The sequence below is a fragment of the Neofelis nebulosa genome, chromosome 10 (assembly GCF_028018385.1).
Source record: "Neofelis nebulosa isolate mNeoNeb1 chromosome 10, mNeoNeb1.pri, whole genome shotgun sequence".
Taxonomy (NCBI): Eukaryota; Metazoa; Chordata; class Mammalia; order Carnivora; family Felidae; genus Neofelis; species Neofelis nebulosa.
Genome location: NC_080791.1, coordinates 1,579,996 through 1,607,176, shown reverse-complemented (window position 1 = coordinate 1,607,176; position 27,181 = coordinate 1,579,996). Strand labels below are relative to the sequence as shown.

The following is a 27,181-nucleotide window of genomic DNA, read 5'->3' as shown; positions in this document are numbered from 1 at the left end:
AGTCCGAGGCAGAAGCGACGCGTGACTTCCAAAGCCTTCACTTGAAGAAAACTAGCAGTTCCCACTCCGGCCTTGGGGCCCCGAAACACCACACCAGCCTCTGGGAGAGGAAACCAAATGTCCCCAGCCGGGAGCCAGGGTCATCTGCACACATGACTAGGCTGCCTCGGGCCTCCCAGCCCCGTCAGCCCTGCAGATCCGGGCAGCCTCATGTGCAACGCCAAAGATGGACGCGGAGAAATTACGCAGCCTCCCCTCAGAATCCTAAAAAAAGTCACGCAATAAATATGACTGTTTCAAGTCACAAAGTTTTGGGATGGCTGGCTGTGAAGCGAAGACTAACGGAATCATCAAGAAAAGCAGAAAACTCCTTGAACCCATGTTGTGGGTTGAGTGTCTGCACTCCCAGCGAAATTCAGAGTTAAGCTCGCGTCCCCAGCATTTGGAGATGGGCCTCTGAGGAAGCAGTTAAGGCTAAATGAAGTCCTATGCGTGGGGCTCTGAGCTGACAGTGCCAGTCTCCGCAGAAGAAGGGACAGCAGAGAGCTCTCAATCGACCTCGGTCTGTCTGCAAACATGCACAGAGAAAAAGCCACGCGAGGCCACAGTGAGAAGACGGCCACAGTGAGAAGACTGCCATCTACAAGCACCAGAAACTGAACATACCGGCCCCTTCATCTCAGACTCCCAGTCTCCAGGACTGTGAAAAAATACATTTTGTAGTTTCAGCTGCCCTGTCTGTGGTAGATGGCCGCAGCTTGGGACAGCTCGACTGAACACTTTCAACCTGACGATGATGCCAACGTGATACATCCTACCTCGGTAGGAACCACGTATCGAATTCCGATCTTCTCCTGGGCTCCGGACAGGCGCCACGATGCTCTCTCACAAGGCTGGCGGCAGTGTGGTAAATAAGGGTATCACAAGAGTGAACAACGGACACACTCACAACCGTTGTGTTCTTCAGTGTCAGAACAGGACTCAGTGATTACACGGCACATTCAACACCTTATTCTACAATAGGTTTCGCATTAGAAGACTGCCTGACGGTAGGCTCATGTAAGTGTTCTGAGCACGCTTAACGGAGGTGAGGGAATCTATGATGTTACTAGATCAGGTGTATCAAACGCATCCCACTCACAATACTGTCAGCTCATGAGGGGTTGACCAAGATGTTACATCACACCGTAAGCCAAGAAAGATCTGTGTTTTGTTAAAATAGCCCAAGCAGATTAATGCAGCCTTAAAAATGGTATCCACAAAACACAGCAAATATTAAAATCTATAATCAAATGTTAGAAACCCTTTAAAATCAGAGCAAGACAGCAATGTTGGCTATCATGACTTTTATTCAATAATGCACACAGGGATCTAGCTACCCCAAGAAACAAGAAAAGGCAGTTAAATGTGGAGAGACTGGAAAAGAAAAAAAGCTTGAATCATTTTCCCAGACTATACAATTTAGCAAAAAATGAAGTAACTTACAATGTTTTCACATATATTATATTCATGCTATATACACTATATATTTTTCTATTTGTAGTTGAAATAAATAGAAATTTATTACATGATAATACTTTTTAACTTCAGCTCAAGTATTATGTCTTTTATCAACAGTAACTGGGGAACCCTTAAAATGTTCCTCAGTCAGTCCTCTCACCCCCACCCCTAAGATCTTCACACTCCCGCGGGGTGTGTCCCCAGTGCAACAGGGTGTAACAAGCCTTGCTCAACTCCCACATGCCGCAGAAAGGAAGCAGTCACTCACACGTGAGAATGGGCTCTGGAAGAACATCGGAAGTTTATCTTTATGTTAATAAGAAGGAAAAAACCGTCCTCTACGTCTCTCATGTCTTTCAATAAAAATATTTAGGGGCGCCTGGGTGGCGCAGTCGGTTAAGCGTCCGACTTCAGCCAGGTCACGATCTCGTGGTCCGTGAGTTCGAGCCCCGCGTCAGGCTCTGGGCTGATGGCTCGGAGCCTGGAGCCTGTTTCCGATTCTGTGTCTCCCTCTCTCTCTGCCCCTCCCCTGTTCATGCTCTGTCTCTCTCTGTCCCAAAAATAAATAAAAAACGTTGAAAAAAAAAATTAAAAAAAAAAAAAAAATATTTATGCTGCTCACACACAAGACCAAACTGTGATTTGTGAGATGAGATTTCACTCAAGATCAAAAAGGAAATGTATATTCACTCCACCATGTTAGGAACTCATATCACCATTTTTTCAAGGCAATATACTGAAAGCCTGAAATTAAAATTTCAGGAGATCTCCTAGGTTATACAATCTAATTAAGCAAATTAGATATGAACTTCCCTTTCAACGAAGATGTTTCAATTTTACTGGGACTAGAAAAATATACCAGTTTTAAATACCAAGGTAGGAGGCTGAACGCTCAATTATGAATAATACATAGTAATGTTTTATATACAACTTCGGACAAATACATTATGTTATATATACACATCCAAACACACAAATAAAAAAAATGCATTTGCAGCCTCGCAAACAAGTGGCAGCGTCACTTTAGTAAAGCCTCAGGCTGGACATAGGAACGTCCTTCAGGGAGCAAATGAATAAGCAAACTGTGGTACATCCATTCAGCAAGAAAATGGAACAGACTCCTGATACACACAACCAACATAATTACGCTGAACAACAAGCCAGACAGAGGGGCGTACTTAACTGTATAATACTTTTAAGTAAAACTCTAGAAAATGCACATGAATCTGCAAATGACAAAAGAGCAATCAGTAGTGGAAGGGGACAGGGGAGGGGGGACAGGAGGAAGAGACTCCAGAGTTACAGAAAACTTCAGGAGTGATAGGAATATTATCTTGATGTTGTGAGGTTCTAACAGGTATATATATACATGTATGTGTGTATATGTATATGTATATATATATATATATATATATATATATATATATATATGCATGTAAAGCCTTATCAAATCATACCCTCTAAATGTGTTGATACTAAATATCAACTAACTTCAATAACGCTGTAAAAACTGAAAAAAGGTAATTATTAAAACAATGTTAGCAGGACGTATTTCAAGATGGCAGGGTAGGAAAATCCTGAACTCAACTTGTCTCAAAGACACAACAAATCTATGGCTACATATGGAATCATGTTCTTGGAAAAAGTTCTGAAAACTTGATGAACGGTGCCTCCTCAAACACAGGTTACAAGAGCTGCCTCAAGATGGGTAGAAGAGGTAGACATCCCTTGCTAAAAACCCCACAATCAGGAGGGACCTCCCCAGAGAAGTATTTCCTCCCCATGAGGCACCCCAAACCTTGGGCCCTATACCAAAGACACAGCCCTGCAAATGTTGGGCTTTGGAAAGCAATGAATAGTTAAGGAGGAGAAACAGAAACATCTGGAACAGAAGACAGCTCCTGAAGAAGACACCGACCCCAGACCAAGTGCAAAAGCAGCAGTCTGAATAGCACCTAGATCACTGGTGAAGGAGACCTACTTGCTAATCTTAAATTGACATCTGGAAAGACAGGGACAAGTTGGGACTCTTACTGGGGACAAAGCACTGTGGGCATCATTTCTGCAATCTCATTCCACCTTGCTAATGCCAACACTAGCAGGTGGAATTCTGGCAATCATTCTCTATCCTTCTAGCACTGCCAAGTGTGGTCCCAGCCGACTGTGCTACAGCTGCATAACAGTGACAGGGTGAGTGTCTTGCCCCCGGTAACACAGCCACATATCTAACAGCCAGGCAAGCACCTCACCCCCTCTCAATGTGGCCCTATCACAGCCAGCTGGGGGCACGTGATTCCCCTCTCATTCTCCCCCATAGCCGTGGCTGATAGACAGCTCGGTGGGGGTCCCGCCCATCTAACACTGCAGCCAGGGTTCTAGCACAGACTCCTCACCCCCAGAGTACGGGCCCATGGCAAAATGTGCACCTGGGATCCACGAATGATCTACATATGACCACTCCTTCAAGGATGGGACTTGAAGCTGTTTCACCTAGTACAGAGAAATACACACAGATAATCAGGCAAAATGAGGACATAGAGGAATACATTCCAAATGAAAAAGACAGAATTCCATAAAAAGAACTTAATGAAACAAAGCGAAATATATACCTGATACAGAAGTCAAATGGTTATAAGGATGATAAAGAACTCAAAGAACGGATGAAGACATGAGACTTTTGACAAAGAGATAAAAAATATAAGAACGCACCAAACACAAGTCACAGAGCTAAAGAATACAATAATTGCACTAGAAGTACACTAGAGATGCTTAATGGCAGACTGCATAAAGCAAAAGAACACATCAGTGAACTGGAAGACAAAGCAACGGAATTCTCCCAGATAGAGCAACAAAGAGAAAAAGGAATTAAAAGAAGTGAATACATCTTAAAAGTTGTGGAGGCCAACATCAAGCAGAATAATATCCACATTATAGGGATCTTAGAAGAACAGAGTGATAAAGGGACAAAAAACTTATCAGAAAAAATAAGGGGTGCAAACTTCCTAATCTGGGCAAGGGAATGGACAGAAAAGCCAGCAAAGTTCCAAATAAGATGAAACCAAAGAGATCTAGACCAAGACATATTATAATTAAAATGGTAAAAGTTAAGGATAAAGAGAGATTCCTAAAGGAGCAAGGAAAAAAAAAACTTGTCACATACAAGGGAAACCCCATGAGGCTACCATCAATTTCTTCACATTAGCAGATGAGAGGGGTATGACACATTCAATGGTGCTAAAAGGAAAAAAACTTCCAACCAAGAATGCTCCACCTGGCAAGGTTATCATTAAGAATTGAATGAAAGAAAAATAATTTTCTAGATAAGCAAAAGCTAAGAACTTCACTGCTAAACTGGATGTACGATAAATGTTAAAGAAATTTCTTTAAACTGAAAAGATGGCAGTAATTAGTAACAAAAAATACGAGAGTAATAATCTCAATGGAAAAATATATAGGTAGTGGATTAATCCACCCAACATTCAAACAAGATTTAATAACTATCCTTTTCAAACTCTTCCAAAACACTGAAGGGGAGTGAAAGTTTTTAAACACCCTTTGCAAGGCCAGTGTCAGCCTGGTAAGAAAAGCAGACAAGAACACTACAAGAAAATTACAGGTCATGGCGATATAGCTCAGTGGTAGAGCGATGGACTACAAAAAAATTACAGGCTAATATCACTAATAAACATAGATGCAAAAACCCTCAATAAAATGTTAACAAACAAAAAAAAGTTAACCAAACACAATAATACATTAAAAGGATGATGACTCATGATAAAGTGTGGTTTACTCCAGGAATGTAACGATGATTCAACGTCTGCAAATCCATGTGGTACATCACATAACTCAAAGTTAAAAATCCTATTATCATCTCAATAGACGGAGAAAAAGCATTTAACAAAATTCAACATCTATATCTGGTTTAAAGAACTCTCAAGAGAGTGGGTAAAAAGGAAACATATGTCAATATAATAAAGCCCATATAAGACACTCCTACAGCTAACAACACACTCGATGAAAAAAAGATCAAAGCTTTTCCCCTAAGAACAGCAACAAGACAAGGACGCCCCCTATTGCCACTTTTATTTAACACAGTATTGGAAGACCTAGCCACAGCAATTAGGCAAGGGAAAAAAAAGTATCTAAACTGTAAAGTAGTAAAAGTGTCACTATTTGAACATAACAATACTATATACAGGAAGCTAAAGAATTAATGGAAAAACTGTTAGATCTGATACATGAATTCAATAAAGTTGCAGGATACAAAATCAACATCCATAAATCTGTTGTGTTTCTAATACACAAATTATGTAACATCAGAAAGAGACATTATAATTTGATCAAAAAGAATAAAGTACCGAGGAATAAATATAATCAAGGAGGTGAAAATACACCATACACTGACAATGGGACAGATGAAAGAAACAGAAGACACAAATAAATGGAAAGACCTTCCATGCTCATGGATGGGAAGAACAAATGTTAAAAGGTCCACACCACCCAAAGCAATCTAAGGAATCAATACAATCTCTATATAAATTCCAATGGCATTTTTCACATAACCAGAACAAACAGTCCTAAAACTTGTATGGAACCACAAATGACCCTGAACAGCCAAAGCAGTCTTGAAAAAAAGAATAATGCTGTAGGCAACATGCTCCCTTGTGGGGAATAAGCTTAGAAATTCCCTGGGCTTGCACCAATGGGCTAACAAGGCATAAAGAATTACAAAGCCATGGGGTGCCCTCACCTAAGCCTGGGTAAACAAAATAAGATGCCCAGAATAAAGGAGGGACAGGCCAGGGACCCCAGAATAGAGAGGGAGGGGCAAAGGCCCCAGAATAGAAAGGGGAGCAAAGGCACCCAATACAAAGGTATATGAGATAAGCAAGATTAGGAATCAGGATGAAAATGCCCCCCAATTTAGTACTAGAGCAGAAATCTGCTTTCACAGGAGGAAAGGACCAAGTTAGATAAACAGGTAAATAGGGCTATAGACCGCTGTGCTACAGGTGAAGCAGCCCAGAGCAGAGATGGTTAACAAAAGAAAAGGTGGCCTGTCAACCCTGAGGTTATCCCCCCTATCTCTCTCATCCCCTGGGCCAGCTAAGATACACAGACACGGCACCTCCTGCCTGCCGTTAATAACCATCTGCCCATCTGCCAGGTGCCAGGATTTTATATTGACCAAAACCCTAAACACCGTGTATCTTCAAAACCCTCCTTTTCTCTTGCATCCCCAAGTTAATGTTCCCAGTTTGTCTCTTTGTAAGCCTTTGTTTGTAAGCCTTTGTTTGTAAGCCTTCTGATCTTAATAAATACGGGACAAGGACCTTTATTAGGGGCTCTTGTTTTTTCCTGGATATTAGCCATCTCTCTCTTTTAATCCTGTGTCCTGCTCTCTTGCTGAACAAGAGAGTACTTGAGACTTAGAGTCTACGACACTCCCTGATTTCAAACTATACCACCAAGTTGTAGTGATCAAAACAGTTTGGTACTGGCATAAATAGACTTATAGATCCATGGAAGAGAATGGAGAGACAAGAAGAGACCCACATGTATGTGGTTAATTAATTTACAACAAAGGAGGCAAGAATACCAAACGGAGAAAGGACAGTCTCTTCAGTAAATGGTGTTGGAAAATTAGACATCAAAATGGAAAATAATGAAATGACTTCTCTTATCCTCCACCCAACAAGTAACTAAAAATGGATTACAGACTTGAATTTAAAACATGAAACCATCAAAGTCCTACAAGAAAACATAGTTGGTAGGTTCTTCAACATTGGTCTTAGTGGTATTTTTTGAATCTGACAACCACAAAAGCAAACAAAAGCAAAAATAAACAGACGGGACCACATCAAACTAAAAAGCTTTTTTGCACAGTGAAGGAACCCATCAACAAACTGAAAAGGAACATACTGAATGGGAAGATATCTGCAAACTATATTATCTAATAAGGGGTCAGTATCCAAAATTTAGAAAGAACTCATAAAACTCAACACCAAAAACCAATGTGATTTAAAATTGGGCAGATGACCTGAATAGACCTTTTCCAAAGATGAACTACAGACGGCCAACAGACACATGAAAAGATGTTCAACATCACTCATCAGCAGGGAAATGCAAATCAAAACCACAATGAGATAGCACCTCACACCTACAAGACTTGCTATTACCAAAAAAAAAAAAATACATTGGTGAGGATGTGGAAAGAAGGGAATCCTTGTGCACTACTGGGGGAATGTACACGGGGGTGACCACTTGGGAAAACAGTATGGAGCTTCCTCAAAAAATGAGAAATAGAAGTACCATACGATCCAGTAATGCCATGTCTGGGTATCTCTTCAAAGAAACAAAACAGTGATTTGAAAATGCACCTTTTCAAATGCACCTCTACATTCACTGCAGCATTATTTACAACAGCCAAGATACAGTAACAATGTAAGTGTCCACTGATAGATGGATGGCTAAATAAAGATATGGTGAATAAATGTGTGCATACTTTATACACATATAAGTATGTATCATGATATATATGGAACATAATACATACATATAATGCAATACAAAGCCATGAAGAATGAGAGCTTGCCATGGAGACAACATGGATGTACCTTGAGGGTACTGTGCTAAAAGAAAGACAAATACTGTATGATTTCATATATATGTAGAACCTGAAAAAGAGAACAAAACCCAGACTCCTAGATGCAGAGAACAGAATGGTGGTTTCCAGAGAAGGTGAGGGTGGACAAAACTGGGTGACAGCGATGAAGAGGCACTGTCCCCTCCAGTAACAGTTACGTGCTAGGGGTATAATATACAGCATGGGATCTAAAGTCAGTAATAGTGTATTCATTTTGTGTGGCAGCAGATGGTAGCTAGACTTACGGTGATCGGTTTGCAATTACACAAAAGTCAAATCATTACACTGTACAAATGAAACAGGATATTTTTGCATTGCATACATGCAATTACAATTTTTAAAAAATGTTAAGAAGTTCAGAGAATAACCAGGAAAGTGGAAGAGTGGTGTTTAGGGTCAGTACAAACAAACATTTGTTAAAAAAAATTCCCTTGGGTCCCATAACACCTAGTCCATATTGAATTTCCCTGATGGCCTCAACATTTGTTTCAGATTGCTTGAATCAGTATCCACAAAAGATCATGCAGTTTTATGTATTTAAGTCCTTTAACATAGACCAGTTTCTCTGAGCTTCCTTTTTTTTTTTTTTTTAATGTCATTAACAGGTTGATAAAACTGAGTCAGTTGTCCTGCAGAATGTCTCACATTCTGGATCCACTGTTTTTAGTTTGTTCCCTTAACCCCTGGTGTTTCCTGATAACCAAAAATTAGTTCTAAAATCTCAATCAGATTCAAGTTCACTTTTTTAGAAGACATTTTCGGGAAGCGTACTTCATCCTGCGACACATCAGGAGGCACAGGGAGCATGCTCGACTGCTGTCGGCATGCAGGCCGGTCCCTGAGTTCAAGTAGCACCAAATAATCTCTCTCTTGTAAATTTCCCCATCAATCTTCCAAGTAGTGGTTTCAAACTGGGAATCGTGATTTTATGAATCAATGATTTTATTAAGATTTGTAAAAATGATTTTTCAAATTCTGCCATTCCTTCCCTATTATTGAGAATTATTCAATAAAGAAAAACATTCTTTCTCAACTTTTCTTTCATGATCGTGAAATACCATTCACAAAGCAAAGATAAAAGTTTGTTTCCTTTTTAAGAGCTATTTTTCAAATGAAGAGGCATTTTTACTTCTTACTAAACGATAACACATGTAAGCAAAACATCAAATTTATAATATTGGTGAACTTAGCGTTTCATTATAAACTTTCAAAAATAACAAATATGACATCATTGTGCAAGTCACAAAACTAAAGAAACTGAGAATGTCTTTTGATCCTTTTGTTTTTGTCTCGAGTGGTCTCAGAACTTGAAAAGTAGCAGGTACTCTAACTAGGACCAGCCTACACTTAACAGTCAGAAGTCGATACGTGGTGCAGGAAAGTACACACCACCTCTCTTTGCTGATGGCACTGTTGGCGAAGCTGTGACTTACAAACAAGCTCCTGAAATATGAGGAAATACATTCAACAGAGAAGAGCATCTGGGCTCCCTGATTCCAAAAAATAAATTTACCAGGAACTTGAGACTTCCCTAATAACTGATGAAAAACGTTTTGAGTCAGGATAAGTGCAGCTGCCGAGTTCATAAAAGCCATTCAATCCAACATTGCTAAAATTATTATACTAGCGATTAATCCGCAATCTTAAGCAACAGAAAAACCATCAAGAATGAACATAATCTGTATTTCCCTGATAATGAGTGATGCTGAGCATCTTTTCATGTGCCTGTTAGCCATCTGGATGTCTTCTTTAGAGAAGTGTCTATTCATGACTTCTGCCCATTTCTTCACTGGATTGTTTGTTTTTCGGGTGTGGAGTTTGGTGAGTTCTTTATAGATTTTAGATACTAGCCCTTTATCCGATATGTCATTTGCAAATATCTTTTCCCATTCTGTCGGTTGCCTTCTAGTGTTATTGACTCTTTCCTTTGAAGTGCAGAAACTTTTTACCTTCATGAGGTCCCAATAGTTCATTTTTTGCTTTTAATTCCCTTCCCTTTGGAGACGTGTCAAGTAAGAAATTGCTGTGACTGAGGTCAGAGAGGTTTTTTTCCTGGTTTCTCCTCTAGGGTTTTGATGGTTTCCTCACATTCAGGTCCTTCATCCATTTTGAGTTTATTCTGGTGAATGGTGTAAGAAAGTGGTCTAGTTTCATTCTTCTGCATGTTGCTGTCCAGTTCTTCCAGCACCATTTGATAAAGAGACTGTCTTTTTTCCATTGGATATTCTTTCCTGCTTTGTCAAAGATCAGTTGGCCATCCATTTGTGGGTCCAATTCTGGAGTCTCTATTCTATTCCATTGGTCTATGTGTCTGTTTTTGTGCCAATACCATGCTGTCTTGATGAGTACAGCTTTGTATAATATCATGTCATCTGCAAAAACTGAAAGCTTGACTTCATCTTTGCCAATTTTGATGCCTTTGATTTCCTTTTGTTGTCTGATTGCTGATGTTAGAACTTCCAACACTATGTTAAACAACAGCGGTGAGAGTGGACATCCCTGTCGTGCTCCTGATCTCAGGGGGAAAGCTCTCAGTTTTTCCCCATTGAGGATGATATTAGCTGTGGGCTTTTCATAAATGGCTTTTATGATGTTTAAGTATGTTCCTTCTATCTCGACTTTCTCGAGGGTCGTGCTAATTAACAAATCAGGAGACTATAGATGCTGAAGAGGATATGGAGAAACGGGAACCCTGTTGCACTGTTGGTGGGAATGCAAACTTGTGCAGATGCTCTGGAAAGCAGTGTGGAGGTTCCTCAAAAAATAAAAATAGATCTACCCTATGGCCCAGAAATAGCACTGCTAGGAATTTACCCAAGGGATACAGGAGTGCTGATGCATAAGGGCACTTGTACCCCAATATTTATAGCAGCAGTTTCAACAACAGCCAAATTATGGAAAGAGCCTAAATGTTCATCAACTGATGAATGGATAAAGAAATTGTGGTTTATATAGACAATGGAATGCTACTTGGCAATGAGAAAGAATGAAATATGGCCTTTTTGTAGCATGTGGATGGAACTGGGGAGTGTTATGCTAAGTGAAATAAGTCATACAGAGAAAGACAAATACCATATGTTTTCACTCTTATGTGGATCCTGAGGAACTTAACAGAAGACCATGGGGGAGGGGAAGGAAAAAAAAAAGGTTAGAGATGGAATGAGCCAAACAGCAAGAAACTCTTAAAAAAACTGAAAATAAACTGAGGGTTGATGGGGGGTGGGAGGGAAGGGAAGGTGGGTGATGGGCACTGAGGAGGGCACCTGTTGGGATGAGCACTGGGTGTTGTATGTAAATCAATTTGACAATAAAATTTCATAATAAAAAAAAAGAAAAAAAAGAATGAACACAAATCCTTTTAAGAACTTTGCTATGAAGCTGCTATTGAGTCTTAAAGAATCATAAAGTTCTGGAACTTCACGCCATGTTAGGGGAAAAAAAAACTGAATACGTAGCTCACACTTAAAAATATATAGCTCTTGTAGGAAAATAAGTAAGCTAACTTAATTGAACTTCTTCTTCTAAACGAATTATAGCTAGTAAGGGATTTCATCAGTAAAAGCTGCCTCCCCAAACTTGCTGGCAGTTTCGAGCAGCAGCACAGGCGTCCCTCCCACACCAGCTCTCTGACAGGTCTTATCCCCCAAGGTCAGTGCCACACAGCAGGCCAGTTCCTAAGGTGGTTCAGTCACGAGGCTCATCATTGTGTGGCCCCCCGCTGCCCCTGCTGCCTCCTGGCCTCACATCCCACCATGTCGCTCCCTCCAAATGGGCTGCAGACACATCTGTCTCACTGCTGTCCCTGCACTTAAAAATCAGGGATGGCCCATAAATACACAGAAGGATATTCAATCTCAAAAATAAGAAATACAAGCTAAGACCACACCGAGATAGCAGTGTAACCCATCAGTTTAACAAATATGAAGGCATCCAAAAATACCACCTGGTGGGAATTAAAGGGTGTGGACACAAGACCTTCTGGGGACAGTGTACAGTAGCACAGAACTGAAACCATGTGCACACGGTCCATTTGGGGATGCACATCGTGAGAAACTCCTGCACTCGACAGACCATGAGATGTACACACAGGTACACAGCAACATTGTGTGTAACAGTGCGGCATTTACATAATTATATGTACATTATGTAATATACATGATGTTATTATGATTATACTGCAGTAATAATGAATGAAACTACAGCTAAGCCAGTGACCTACACACCTTAGAAAAATAATGTAAAATGAGATATGCTAGTCCTAGAACACCACATGAAAGACACTGTTTTATAATTTAAAAATTAGCGGGGCACTTGGGTGGCTCAGTCGCTTAAACATTCACCTTCGGCTCAGGTCATGATCTTATGGTTCATGAGTTCGAGCCCCGCATCGGGCTCTGTGCTGACAGCTCAGAGCCGGGAGCCTGCTTCACATTCTGTGTCTCCCTCTCCACCCCCGGCTCCCCCTGCCGACCGCGCTCTCTCTCTCTCTCTCTCTCTCTCTTATTTTTGAGAGAGACAAAATCGGCTCAGGTCACGATCTCGCGGTCCGTGAGTTCGAGCCCCGCGTCAGGCTCTGGGCTGATGGCTCGGAGCCTGGGGCCTGTTTCCGATTCTGTGTCTCCCTCTCTCTCTGCCCCTCCCCCGTTCATGTTCTGTCTCTCTCTGTCTCAAAAATAAATAAACGTTAAAAAAAACAATTATGTCAGTTTGAGGATTAATCTACATCTGCAATCGTGGGTGAACAGTTAAATATAAAAAGAGGGAAAGAAAAGAAAAAAACGGTAAAGACATGGGTCTGTTGCTTTTACAGTGACAAGGAGACAAATCTGGGAAAAAGAAAGAGAAAACAACAGATTTGGATCTCTGAGATCTTACAGACCTACGGCCCGTTGTTGTGAAGGGAACAGTAATGTAAAGAGGTGGAGTCACAAACCGGGGCTGGGTGTTACTGGAGCAGACAAGTGCGTGTGGTTACGGAACACAGCTCCCACAAGAACCAAGCAGATAACCTTGTTACTTCTCCGAGTACTTCATTCTGGCTTTGAGGTTTCACCAATATGGTTAAAGCCTCACGTTCCTTATCGATTTTACATACCTTAATATCCAATTTCTGGTGGGAATTTTTAATCCCCAAGCCTTAGAAATACTATGAGGTTCCTTCATCCATCACATGGTCTTATTCACTTGTTTGCAGCTGTAATTTTTTATGCTGCTACTTTCTCAATTCTTTGCAAAGTGAATGAACATTTGTCGCGAGTACCTGATCTCCACCAGCCTCAGGAGTGACTCAGTAGGAGTCATGATGGCCCCTCTTCTACAAAGCCTCATCCTCTACGAGTTTAAGGTATCACCATGAGTTTAAGATACGCAGGTACCATGGTATTTAGATCAACAATGGACACAAATTCTACTTAGTCTTGTAATGAATATTCACTATAAAATCACGATGGCACTTTTGAATCACAATGAGGAAGTGGTACATCTTTCATGAAGCAGTGAATTAGGGAATTATTTCTGCAAAAACTGTTGCTTGCGCTAAAGACTCTTAAGTCTAGCTATAAAGCAATTTCTAAGCTCTGAAGGATTCCTGAGAATACAGATGACGGATAATACTCCACAGGCAGCTGATTTAAACTGCATTACATTTTAATGTCAAGATACTTGAGATTTTCTTAACTTTTCAAATATTTCATTAATTTATTCACTTATCTTCCAGACTCCCCATTCATAAAGTTTATTCAAATACATGTTTGTCATTAAGATATGACCTGAGTTCCTAGGTCAACAGGTGACAAAATGCAAAAAAGACTATTTTACCAAAGATGTTTACCTAGCAAAAGGGTTTTTCTCCCCCACGAAAAGGAGGCGGTGCGAAACAGGAAACCTCTATGGAGAGAAGTATGGACTCTCATGATGGAAGAGGGCTGGAACCGCCGTGGGGGCAGGCCGGGCTGTGTGCACGTGAACTCATGCTCACTGACCCGGTTCGTTCACCTACTAAGAGTGTGATCTTGGGAAAAATAATCTCCTGTGGCCTCGATCTTCTCAACTGTAAAGTGAGTTCAATAATGACCCTCATATCACAGTATTGTTTTCAGAGTTAAATGAGGTAATGCATGTAAAGTGCTTAGCAAAGCCAAATTCGGAAGGCAGGTAAGTACGAAACTATCACCACCACTACCATCGTCATGATAAACGTGTATTAACAAGGACCTAAACGACACTACATGGGAGAATACAAAAATCATGATTTAAAAAAGACCTAAGTAAAGCTATCGACTGACAATGCTTAGTAATATGATGTCAGGAGTGCACACAGTACAGGACATCATTTTAGGAAAACTAACTGTTCTGAGACAAAAGGGATTCTACAAACCAGTTTTCAAATCTATTTTTCTCCTTGCTGCTAATGTCTTATGACCAGAACTAGCCTTCATTTCCTCAAAACATCCTAATTTTCTCCTTTATTCCTAGATCATGATTCTTATACAATGCCTACGTGATTCATGCTTCCACTATTAAATCTGGGAGGAGCCTCTGACTGAAACATCCCGTGTAAAGCAGACCAGGCGATCCTGTGATGCACCGCCTCAAGCAATCACACCTGGCTAGCATTGAGAAGACCAGGAAAACATGTCATTAGCATCCTGTTAACTTGCAAGCTGCTTATTCATTCCATTTCCTCATTTTTTCTTTCTTAAAAAGGAAACGCCAACACTGACCTAAACAAAAAAATTGTAAAATGCCAAAAGATGGCTTAAAAATGCAATGTTGGATGTTAAATGAAAGGCATGCCAGGTAAAATAACAGACACTGAAAAATACTCTTTAGTCATTTTCCAAAGAAATTATTTCAATCTTTTGAATTCTTGACACACACAGTAAGGATGGCCAATACATTTTCTAATAATGAAGGAAGTTTTGACTCTTCTGCAGTATCCTGTTCTGTTTAAAAAGGTTTATCTTACATAGAAAGGTGCAAAGAAGATGTTTACAGCAGCACTATTGACAACAGCCAAAATACGGAGAGAGCCCAACTGTTCCTCGACTGATGAATGGATAAAGGAGATGTGGTGTGTACACACACACACACACACACACACACACACACACACACAGAGGACTATTACTCAGCCATCAAAAAGAATGAAATCTTGCCATTTGCAACAACGTGGATGGAACCAGAGTGTGTTACGCTAAGTGAAATAAGTCAGAGAAAGACAAATCTCATATGATCTCACTCATGTGTGGAATCTAATAAATAAAACAAGTGAACAAAAGGAAAAGAGAGAGGGCAACAAGAAACAGACTCCTCACTCTAGAGATCACACTGCTGGTCACCAGCAGGGAGGTGGGTGGGGGATGGGGGTGAAGGAGGGCACTTGTGGTGACGCACACCAGGTGATGTGTGCAAGTGTTCAGTCACAATATTGTACATCTGAAACTAATACTACACTGTATGGTTAAAAATTCGGGAATTGAAATTTAAAAACTTAAAAAAAAGTAGCCTGAAAATAATCACAAGAGGTAAAATACATATATTTTGGATGAGGCGATAGTGTTCAGTGTGTTATTTTACTAATTTTGACAAATCTCTTAATATGGAGCCATTTGGCTCCTTTAAAATTTATTTAGGGTGGGACCGGAATGTACTGTGCTAAATAAAATAAAAATTTTCAGTATGAGCTTGTGGGGTCTGTAGATTAAAGCAAGTCTCATCCTGTTGCTCTCAGGCTCCCGAGCGACATTTCCCTCCAGCACCCCTTGTCCTAGGTTACCTGAGAACTGATCATGCGCTGAGCCGAGCGAGCAATGTTGGCAGGAAGACCGAAGAAACTAGGCTTGTCGTCCTCCGGAAGCTTTTCGATGAGAGCACGGTAGTCCTAAACGTGAACAAGTGGAAACCAGCTTTTCGGTAAGCACTGAACTTACAACCACTGAAAACAGATACTGGCAAGTACTGAAGTATTGGTTATTCACATGATTACGCTTTCCAGGTCAATCTCCCTTTCAGTCTGGGTAACACTCACTTAGTCATCTTCAGAAAATATGCTCATTACCACTTGTTCATCCCTAGCTTATGTGATACTGGATTTTTTACATTCAACTCCGCACATTCGAAGGGACCCTGCACTTATTAAACCGAACTACCTGAGTGGCTGTGGCTACTGTGTCAGATGTCACATAACATGTTTCCAGGAAAGCCCTGTGATTACTTACCACGCATCCGACCCACGACCTATGTGCAGAGCGCAGCTCCGCTTACCCTAAGATAAATATTCCTGACACCCCAGAAACCTCCATACACTTACTCTGGAAAGCAAAAAGCTCTCTGTAAACACTTTCCATAAAGCCATTACACAGTCAGTCCTCAGTCCGCTGGTGAAGTGTAATGAAATGCACTGATAATCCTCTCATTTCACCCCAAATTACTGTCAGCATTGCAAAGGCTCAATTTACCAAGCACAGTTAGAGTCAAAACTCTAGATGAGAAACCTAAGTGTGGACCAAGAGGGAGAAATTATTCAGTTTGGCTCAAGGGTAAGACCTGTTTTGTTTGCATGCTGTCAGGAAGAACGAATTATTTTCAAGGGGACACTGCGTGTGCATCTACACCATTCTTGCTGAACTAGGAGGAACAGCTGTTAAAGAGACTCCAGCATTCTTTCCCATCCTTGGCGGCTGTCTGACAACTATTTCCAGGGCAACGGTTGAACTCCAGGAAGCCCAGGGCCTGCAAACCTGTCAAATTTTGGAAAGGCATGCTTTTTTTTTTTGGAAATCTTTCCCATCTTGTCTGTAAGCGAACACTGGTTAACTTCGTCAAACTGTCGAATCCCAATACATAGAGGGGTGTAAGCACGTGCATACAGGAGCACCCAGGGCAGGCTTGTATATGCGTGTGCAGTGTAGGGCACACGCAGGTGTCGTCACCCGCCCGGGAAGCTCTGGCTTCCTCCTTCTGTAGGACTCTACTAGACAGAAAGCCGAACACTGATTCTCACAAATCATCCTATAAATACAGAGCAACTTTTGTCTATCACTTCCCTTTGTTCATTTCAAAATGGCTGTCAACCTCTCTCATCTCTACTGGCTACGTCTGCTCTCCCTGACAACTGTACACGGACACGTTTCTTCCGTAACACGCAGCTGCACGTCCACACGGATTTCTCCGCGCTTCGAGGCAAAAGAATATACACCCCATGAGAGCATTTACGCAAAGCTCAAAAACAGGTGAAACTAACGTCGGTATTAGAAGGGCCTCATCTGTGAGGGGGACGCGGCAATGACAGGGGGCAGGAGGAGGACATGTGGGGAGCTGGTCACGTTCTGTTTCCGGATCCCAGCACTGGTTACACTCACATGCTCAGTGTATAAAATTCACTGCCGAGGACATTAATGATGTGCACTTTCTGTGGGGCTTTTACTTTTCAGTTTAAACCTCAAATAGAGAGGGGAGACCAGTCAGTGCACTGTGTGAAATGAGCGCGCCATGAATAGCCATGTGACGCCTCTATTTGCTGGGTGAGGCCCTCTCGCTAGGAGGTCAGCCCCACAGACGCCCCCGGTGCCCACATGGTCTGGAACAGGGCCACCGGCAGGCACACGGATATTTCGGGGCGCTTAGTCATGTAATGAATACATGACTAAATGAGTGAAAGATACTGAAAAACAAAACAGACAGGATACTCAACAGGTAAGACATTTGGTAATATATTCAATATTGGTTTCGAAACTTTTACTTTTGACAATTATGTCACTGAAACAAAAGAATCTTCTTGAAAAATACTTAGATGACAAAAAAAAATGCATAATTCCGAGAGAAGTATACAACTGAATATGTATCCCTGTAATTCATGAAGAGATAAATGATTTTAATGTTCTAGGACATTATTTGGACTTTAAGCCAAGATTAAGTTTGAGGCCACATAAATGAGACTTGACATCTTTCGGGCCACATTTTGTGCTACTTTGTGGAAAAGAGGACTTCATCCTACCGGCTTTTGTGGGATGACTCAAGGTGGAAAGCTCCAGCTGGCTAAAGTAAATACCCCTCAACGACACCAAGAGTGTATCCCTCATATGGTTAGAGCTGATTTAAATTTAGAAGCCAGCAAATGAAGACAGATTTGTTAAAGAGTGATGGACTTCTTTCAGTTTCCCTGTGCCCACTGGGAACTCGTGGACCCTCTCCTTGTGGATCTTCACAGTGCTCTTACATTTGTAACATTTCCCGTGGCCACTCCCTCCAAGATTTCCCTACACACTGCATCCGGTTATCATCAATCAATCTCCTGTAAGTATTCACAAGTGTGTAAGACACCAGAAATAGGCCGCACAGTGCATAACAATAATCCATACTTGTGAAAGGGAATTACTTGTCCATTTGAAAATAAACATGTATGTATTCAACAATTTAAGAAAAGGATTCAAGTATTTGGGAATAGATTACACACGATGAATTTTACCTACCAGAATGCTGCAGGATTTGGGGAGAGATATGGAATATGGAAAAACACTTTTCTTGTTCCTTTGGTTTGAAACATCAATTACTGAAGAATTAAAAAACTGTTTCAGGTATGACTGAAGAACTCTAAGGTCAAAATAGTTATCGATGCGTCCGCCATAAATAGCATTTTCAAGTAAACCGTGTAAAAATTCCCACTGAACATCTTTGGTACCTAGAATTTTAAAACAAACTTTTATTAGCTTTATTTCTAACATATTAGAAATATTCTAAAAATATTCTAAATTATTCTGAGATATTAACTAAATTCTTGTCTCCAGTTATATTTATAGGATATGACAATATACATTTAAACCAAGTTAAATCATTCCTTACAATCTCACTAATATGAATGTAAAGCTCATTAATAAATTCTTAATAATAATTAATATTAATATAATCATAGAACGGCTAGTATGTATTGAGATTATTTAATCAAGTAAAATTCCCCAAATGTCACTTAAGCCTCATAACATAGAAATATTAAAAAGATCTAATTATACTGATGAATAAATTGAGGAATAGAGGCTGAGTGACCCAAATCAGAAAGTCACGCAGTCCCAAAGATCTGGACCCAAAGCTGTACTCTTATCGACCACACAGCACGGCCTCCTCAGATGCGAAAGTCCTATTTAGAATATATCCAAAGCCTATTTTTATATAACGATGAAAATCTCAGTTCATAAAAAAAAATCTGAATAAGGAAACTTGAAAAAATCACTTCACATATTATAATCTTCTAAATGTCCTGATTTTAACAGTCAACTGTCCATTTCCTATTCTAGCAAAGAAATGTAGTATAAAACAACACGAGACTCTCAAGTCATTACTTCATTTTGCGACAAAAGCATTCTCTTAACCACAGTTCAGTGGTAATTTTAAAATGTAAGAATTAAACCTCGCGTCCGCAGTAACTATAGGAAACCATTACATTTATAGTAGCTGGTTCCCCTCACTACTAGCAGGGCTGGTCTAGTTGCATTTGATTACTATAAAGTCCGAGATCGCACAAAGATGGATGTCTGTGCTATTTCAGGCCACAGCGCACAGGTGATTGAGGTGGCCTCCTGCAGGGCAGGGTGTCTGCAGCGTGGAAGACTGATTAAAGTTGCTTCCTGCCTACATCTTATGATCAACAGTGGCCAAACAGCTCTAACAAGGGACTTCACCAGGACTCCATTTTCTAGTGCTACCTTGCTGTTTACTAAGTAATATATTAGTAATGGAAAAGCGATTCATGCATAGTAGGCCACCAGGGCACAGAGAAACATTAATGGACCTTCAATCTATAAAATACAACTAGCTATTATGTAAAATATATTTTATATAACTTTTAAGATCTTATGTGTCTTACACCCACTGTTCTCAAGGTGAGTTTTGTTTAAGACTAAAAAACCAGAACTGAAATTATAGCAATAGCAAAAACAGTCAATTACTGCTAACTTACTCAATATAGTCAATGTACTAAATATCAAATGCTTCATGGGGCTTTTCTCATTCAACCTTCTCAAAAATTGAATCAATGGACATGCGTCTGCTATCACCTTATTTTACAGATCAGGAAACTCAGGCATCAAGATTATACATGTGGCCCGGGTCTTATGAGCTACATAATTTCTCACCCATATAATTAGAGCTTTTTCTCTTTTTTGTACTTAATTGTGTACATGCGAAGAAATTCTAGAATCCTAAGATTATACAGTTAGATTTTTACCATGAGATGCACTATCACTTTAAAGCACGGGCCTCTTATTCACAACTCAGTGGTGTGATATGTGTAAAAAATAATGTGAGGCTATTAATTAATTCCATCACAAGTGTCAAACATAATGACAAATCATTCAAACTCCTTGCTTTGGTATCCTCATCCTCAAAGGGCACTAATAATGATGATCTCATAGTGATACTATAAAAATAAAATAAAGTTTAAAGCATTTTGAAAAATTATGGAAATAGCCCAAGTGTCCACTGACTAATGAATGGATAGAGAAGATGTGGTGTATGTATACAATGGAATATTCCTCAGCCATCAAAAAGAATGAAATTTTGCCATTTGCAAGGACATGGATGGAACTAGAATGTATTATGCTAAGCACAATTAGTCAGAGAAAGACAAATATCATATGATTTCATTCATATGTGGAATTTAAGAAACAAAACAGATGAACTTATGGGAAGTGTGGGAATAAAAAGAGGAGGGGAAAAAACCACAAGAGACTCTTAACGACAGAGAACAAACTGAGGGTCGATGGAGGAAAGAGGGTGGGGGATGGGCTAGATTAGAGATGGGGACTAAGGAGAGCACCTGTGATGAGCACTGGGCATTGTGTGTAAGTGATGAATCACTAAATTAAGTTCCTGAAACCAACACTACAGTGCATATTAACTGGAATTTATTTATTTTTAAAGTTTATTTATTTATTTTAGAGAGAGAGAGTGCGAGCGAGCAAGCGAAGGAGTGAGAATGAGTAAACACAAGCCAGGGGGGAGCAGAGAGAAAGGGAGAATCCCAAGAAGGCTCCATGCTGTCACCACAGAGCCTGGCGTGGGACTTTATCTCATGAATCATGAGATCATAACCTGAGCTGAAACCAAGTCAGATGCTTAACCGACTGAGCCACCCAGGTGCCCCTAACTAAAAGGAATTTAAAGAAACATTTGAGGGGCACCTGGGTGGCTCAGTCAGTTAAGCGTCCGACTTCAGCTCAGGTCATGATCTCGCAGTTTGTGGGTTCAAACCCCATGTCGGGTTTTATGCTGACAGCTGGGAGCCTGGAGCCTGGTTCAGATTTTGTGTCTCCCTCTCTCTGTCCCTACTCCGTTCACACTCTGTCTCTTTCACTCTCTCAAAAATAAATAAACATTAAAAACTTTAAAGAAAAACTTGAAAATACTAAGAAAAATGACCAAGTTTCAATGCAAGCTAAAGCCTTAGTGCATACTGTATTAATACTGAAAACAATCACTCGAAGAGTCAGAAAAGTGGCTACCCTTGGCATGCACTAGGGCACTGTGGGGTCATGTGTATCAAGGAGCAGGGGAGGCGCTTCTGGAAGGTTGGTAACACTCTGTTGAACTGGGGTTAATTACAAAGATTCAATATACGCCCATTTACTAAATTTTAAGTTCATATACACTTTTACCACGTGTAATTGAGAAATCTGTACCATGCAGAAAAACTCACTTAGAACGTTATTTGGCATTCACTAATGGTGAACAAACGAGTGTCCCACCTACCCCTACATACAGACTCAACACAAACATATCCAAATTGTTACTGAAGGTAGCAGCGAGATCATCACCACCCCACAGGACCCACATGTCCACCGACAGAAGTCACGTGATCAAAGAATGACACACTATATTGCTCTGAGAATAAATGACCTGTACCTGCATGTAACCATACAGACGAATCTCTCAAGACAACGTGAACTGAAAGAACCTAAGGACTAAGCAGTACGTGACGTACGATCCCAGCTGTAAGAACACAGGCAAAATTGCTGTATATAGTAAGAGATGCCTGGTGTTTACCACAGGAGCGGAGGGACAGGACAGTGGGGGTGGCGGTGGGGGTTGGGGATGGTCATGACCGGAAGGCAGTATGAGATAGAGTGGAATCAGAATTACTGGTGATGTTATTTCTTGATTAAGGTGCTGGCTACATGAGTCTGCTCATTTTCTGGAAATTTCACTGAGATATGATCTTCTAAGTACTTTTTGTACATATATCATTTAAAACTTTAATGTCATAAACATATAAATTAAACCGGGACTTGGCTACATACTAGATGTCCATCCCTATCATTCTGCCAAAGATATGCTACAGAATAATTTCTGGTATCTGATATTAATTCAACTAACAATAACTGAGTGTGTACCCTGGGTCCTGCTACAGGCATTAAGGACATACAGCCAAAAACTTTGCTTTAAGGTAGATGGCGCTCTAGTGGGGACAGATGAACAAGGTCGCACTGACATGCTCCAACAACACAACAGAACAAGTGGGTAGAGAAGAGCTTTTGCAATGACTTAGATTTGGTGGTAACGCAAAGCTTTTCTGAAGAAGAGCCCCGAAGCAGAGATGTGAACGAAGGGATCACGTAGAGGCACTTCAGAAGAGCACCCACCGAGAACTTCAGGGAGAACAGGCCTGGCCTGTCAGAGGAAAACAAAGGACTAAGGTGGCTGTATGATTTAAACAGGGACGACATACCTCATTTTACTTTTCTCAACGCTTGGTTTACGCGTGGCGAATGTTTCAGAGAGCGCTGATCACAAAGAAGCCTGTGTAAGCGGCTCTTCTCGGACCAGCAAGCACTGAGGAGGCTGAGTCAGTAAGCAGAATCGGGATCTGGTTTGGACATGGAAGGGACAGAAATTGCCCAGACACTGGACATTTAAGGATGAGAAAAAGAACCCAGGTGCTTCACAGGTTCTGACCCTGAACAAATACACGACTGGTGGTGGTGTTTACTGAAACGGGGGATTCAGGGAAGGGCTTGGTGGGGCTGCAGGGGCATTTTTAAGTTTGATATCCCTATGAATATATTCTCTCCTCCAATCCATCCCTGCTCTAAACCCTCGCGTCCCCTGCCATGCCCCTGCACCCCTGCACAATACACATCAGAGGGCAGAGGGCAGGATGGCCTCAACCGATCACATCACGTGGTCTTGTCTATTACAGTCTATTATTTGCACCTTGATCCTTAACTCCTACTTAACCATAAGTTTAGATTCTACAGATGTGTAGTACTGACGTTAGTCTAGCATAGTCCCCGATTTCACAGTTCCGGAGAGCTGAACAATTCTTCCTAAGCCTGAAACCTAGGAAGGCCACAAACTGAAGACAACGTCTCTCCAGGTTTTGGCTTCCTGAGAGCTACAGAAAGATCAGACAACTATGGCATGTAAAACTAACGACCACCACAGATCGAGAACCAGCCACTAACATAAGCACAGCAGCCAGGACATAAAACACAAAATGAAAAGCAATAACAAGTTTCATGATAGGAAGTCAATTTTGAAAAAAACCACACTGCTAGTAAGACCTCAAAAAAATTTTCCCATTAATATCAGAGAGGACAGTTATCATTAGAACTTACCATCAAAGAGCCTGTCAATAATGCTGTATCCAGCCCGAAGATCTGATAAAGAAAACTCATAAAACTTGGTCCAACCCTATCAAAACAAATTTACAAATATTAAAGACCTACAAACAGTGTTCAAAGATACACATGTAGGCATTATCGACTTTATAATCTTAAGAATGTTCAAAATATGCTAATAAAATAAAAGGAAAACTCCCAAAACTTTTTAATAAAAACAATAACTCTAACGTAACAGTAATTTTTTTAAAGAAATTTACTGACATCACAGCATGCCAAGGACTTTTAATACTAGAATAGTTTTTATCATTTAAGTATTGTGGCAATTCAGTCACAGAGGGAACAAATTGGTATAGTAAACTTTTGAGTCTAAATACAGTGTATTCAGTGAAATATTTTCTATAATTTTATCCTTCAGACTTGTGGGTTTTGTCAATAAACATGAGAAAAGAAATGTTACAAAATTTTTTAAAGGCCCAAAAATAAAGCATTATTTCCTGTACATTTCACCCATGAAGCATTCATGTTGGAACTAAATTATAAACTTGCAGCTAAAAGCTACAATGCTTATATAAAAAGAACATTCATAGAGCTCTAGGTTTTATAAAAATATGAAAAAGGTAAAAAAAATTCTGATGGTACTTCCAATCACTTCAACTAATTTAGTTTAATGTAATGCATTGAAACTAAAATCTATTTAGACTTTAATAGTATTTAGGAATATCAAAACAAATTTCATCCATTAATCATTCAAGACAATATGTACAAAATGCATGTTATATGTAAAGCACTGGGAATGAAAGAATGAACCGAAACATAATCTCTGCCCTCAGGTGGCTGTCAGTAAAATGTGGGCAGAGGGGGAAAAGCGGGTGGGCACAATCCACCACTCAAACACACCTCCAACTACAGGCTACAACTACAACGTGCTTGACACAAAGAGTCGTACTTGGTCTGCACAAGAAAGAGGTCTGAGCTCCTCCGGGAGCTAAGGCACCGCCGCCTTGGTGGGGAGCGGGGAGAACACACAGGAAGGAGTAAGTACATGGACACTTAGGACAATAAAGTTAGAGAATTTGTGTACAAGGAGAGAGAAGCTACTGGAAGGTACTGAGGGCCTGCTGCACACCAGGCACTGTCTGGTCGGTGAGAATCTACCACTGAAGCAAAGAAAAAACCCATGCTCTGGAGAAGTCTGTGCTCTAAGGCTCACACCCAGAACACAGGGGTTTTCAGTCATTTCTGAAACAAACTGGCACAAATAAAGAGTTGGACACAAAAACCTAGGGCTTAGACAACAGGTCTGAGCTAGATACATAAATGTGGGGGCACTAGCATTTGGATACTTTTTTAAAATTATAGATATTGTAAACACACACACACACACGAGATTTAAACCTCACTCGCTAAGATTCAGTACAGGTAAGAATCAGAGATCTGTAACGGTTACATGCCTGTCAACAATAACAAACTTCAGTGACAATATTTTTTCTTTCAGCTTTTTATTTAAATTCTAATTAGTTAACATACAGTGCAATATTGGCTTCAGAAGAATTCAGTGATTCAGCACTTACACACAACACCAAGTGCTCCTCCCAAGTGTCCTCCTTAATGCCCATCACTCATCCAGTCCATTGTCCACCTCCCTCCCTCCATCAATGCTCAGCTTGTTCTCTGTCATTAACAGTCTCTTTTGAAAATAAGAAAGAGTCTCTTTTGAAAATTAAAAAAAGAATCTCTTCTGGTTTGTTGCCTTTCCTTTTTCCCCTTATATGTTCATCTGATTTGTTTCTTAAATTCCACATGAGTGAAATTATATGGTATTTGTCTTTCTCTGATTGACTTATTTAATTTAGCAACATACACTCTAGCTCCATCCATGTCATTGCAGATGACAAGATTTCGTTCATTTTGATGGCTAAATAATACTCCATTGTATACATATGCTACATCTTCTTTATCCATTCATCAGTTGGTAGACACTTAGACTCATTCTATAATTTGGCTATTAATGATACTGCTGCTATAAACATTGGTATGCATCTATCCCTTGGAATTAGTGTATCTGTATCCTTTGTGTAAATACCTATAAATACCTAGGAGTGCAACTGTTGGATTCTAGGGTGGTTCTATTTTTAACTTTTTGAGGAACCTCCTTACTGTTCAGAGTGGCTGCACCAGTTTGCATTCCTACCAACAGTGCATCCTTGCCAACACCTGTTGTTTCTTGTGTTGTTAATTTTAGCCAACATGACAGGTGTGAGTGGTATCTCATCATGGTTTTGATTTATACTTTCCTGATGATGAGTGGTGTTGAGCATCTTTTCATGTGTCTGTTAGCCATCTGGATGTCTTCTTTGGAAAACTGTCCATTCATGTATTCTGCCCATTTCTTAACTGGGTTATTTGTTTTTTTTTGTATTTTGTATGTTGAGTTTGCTAAGTTCTTTATAGCTTTTGGATAACTATTATATATGTCATTTGGAAATATCTTCTCCAATTCTGTAGGTTGCCTTTTAGTTTTGTTGATTGTTTCCTGTCCTGTGCAGAAGCTTTTTATTCTGATGAAGTATCAGTAGTTCCTGTTTGCTTTTGTTTCCCTTGTCTCCAACAACATTTCTAGTAAGAAGTTGCTCTGACCGAAGTCAAGAGGTGGCTTCCTGTGTTCTTCTCGAAGATTTTGATGGTTTCCTGTCTCACATTTAGGTCTTTCATCCATTTTGAATTTATTCTTTGTACATGGTAGAAAGAAGTGGTCCAGTTTTCCCAACATCACTTCTCGAAAAGACTGTCTTTCCTCCAGTGGCTATTCTTTCCTGCTTCATCAAAAATCAGTTGACCATATAATTGTGGGTCCATTCTGGGTTTTCTATTCTGTTCCATCAATCTATGTGTCTGTTTTCATGCCAGTACCATACAGTCTGACTACAGCTTTGTAATATACTTTGAAACCCAGAATTGTGATGCCTCCAGTTCTGTTTTTCTTTTTGAGGACTGCTTTGGCTATTCGGAGTCTTTTGTGTTCCATACAAATTTTAGGTTTGTCCTAGCTCTGAACAATGCTGGTGGCATTTTGACGGGGAATGCATTAAATGTGTGAATTGTTTTAAATAGTATAGACATTTTAACAATGTTTGTTCTTCCAATCCATGAGCATGGAATGTTTTTCCATTTCTTTGTGTCCTCTTCAATTTCTTTCATAAGCCTTCTATATTTTTCAGAGTACAGATCTGTACCTTTTTGTTTAGCTTTATTCCTAGGTACCTAATTGCAGTTGCAAATGGAATTGATTCCTTCATTTCTTTTTGTTGCTTCGTTATTGGCATATAGAATTGCAAGAGATTTCTGTAGGTTGATTTTATATCCTGCAACTTTGCTGAATTCATGTACTAGTCCTAGTAATTTTTTGGTGGAATCTTTCAGG

General features: G+C 40.1%; 1 protein-coding gene across 7 annotated transcripts in view; it reads right to left on the bottom strand.

Moving 5' to 3' along the window:
- Positions 1 to 27,181, bottom strand: part of DYNC2H1 (dynein cytoplasmic 2 heavy chain 1) — a 339,313-nt gene that overhangs the window by 108,646 nt on the left and 203,486 nt on the right. For all 7 annotated transcript variants that reach the window (XM_058686519.1, XM_058686520.1, XM_058686521.1 and 4 more), the window contains 3 exons: positions 23,755 to 23,830; positions 18,619 to 18,827; positions 15,924 to 16,028 (listed from right to left, as the gene is read on the bottom strand). In XM_058686519.1, the coding sequence (XP_058542502.1) occupies positions 15,924 to 16,028; positions 18,619 to 18,827; positions 23,755 to 23,830 (390 nt within the window). The remainder of the gene's footprint in view (positions 1 to 15,923; positions 16,029 to 18,618; positions 18,828 to 23,754; positions 23,831 to 27,181) is intronic.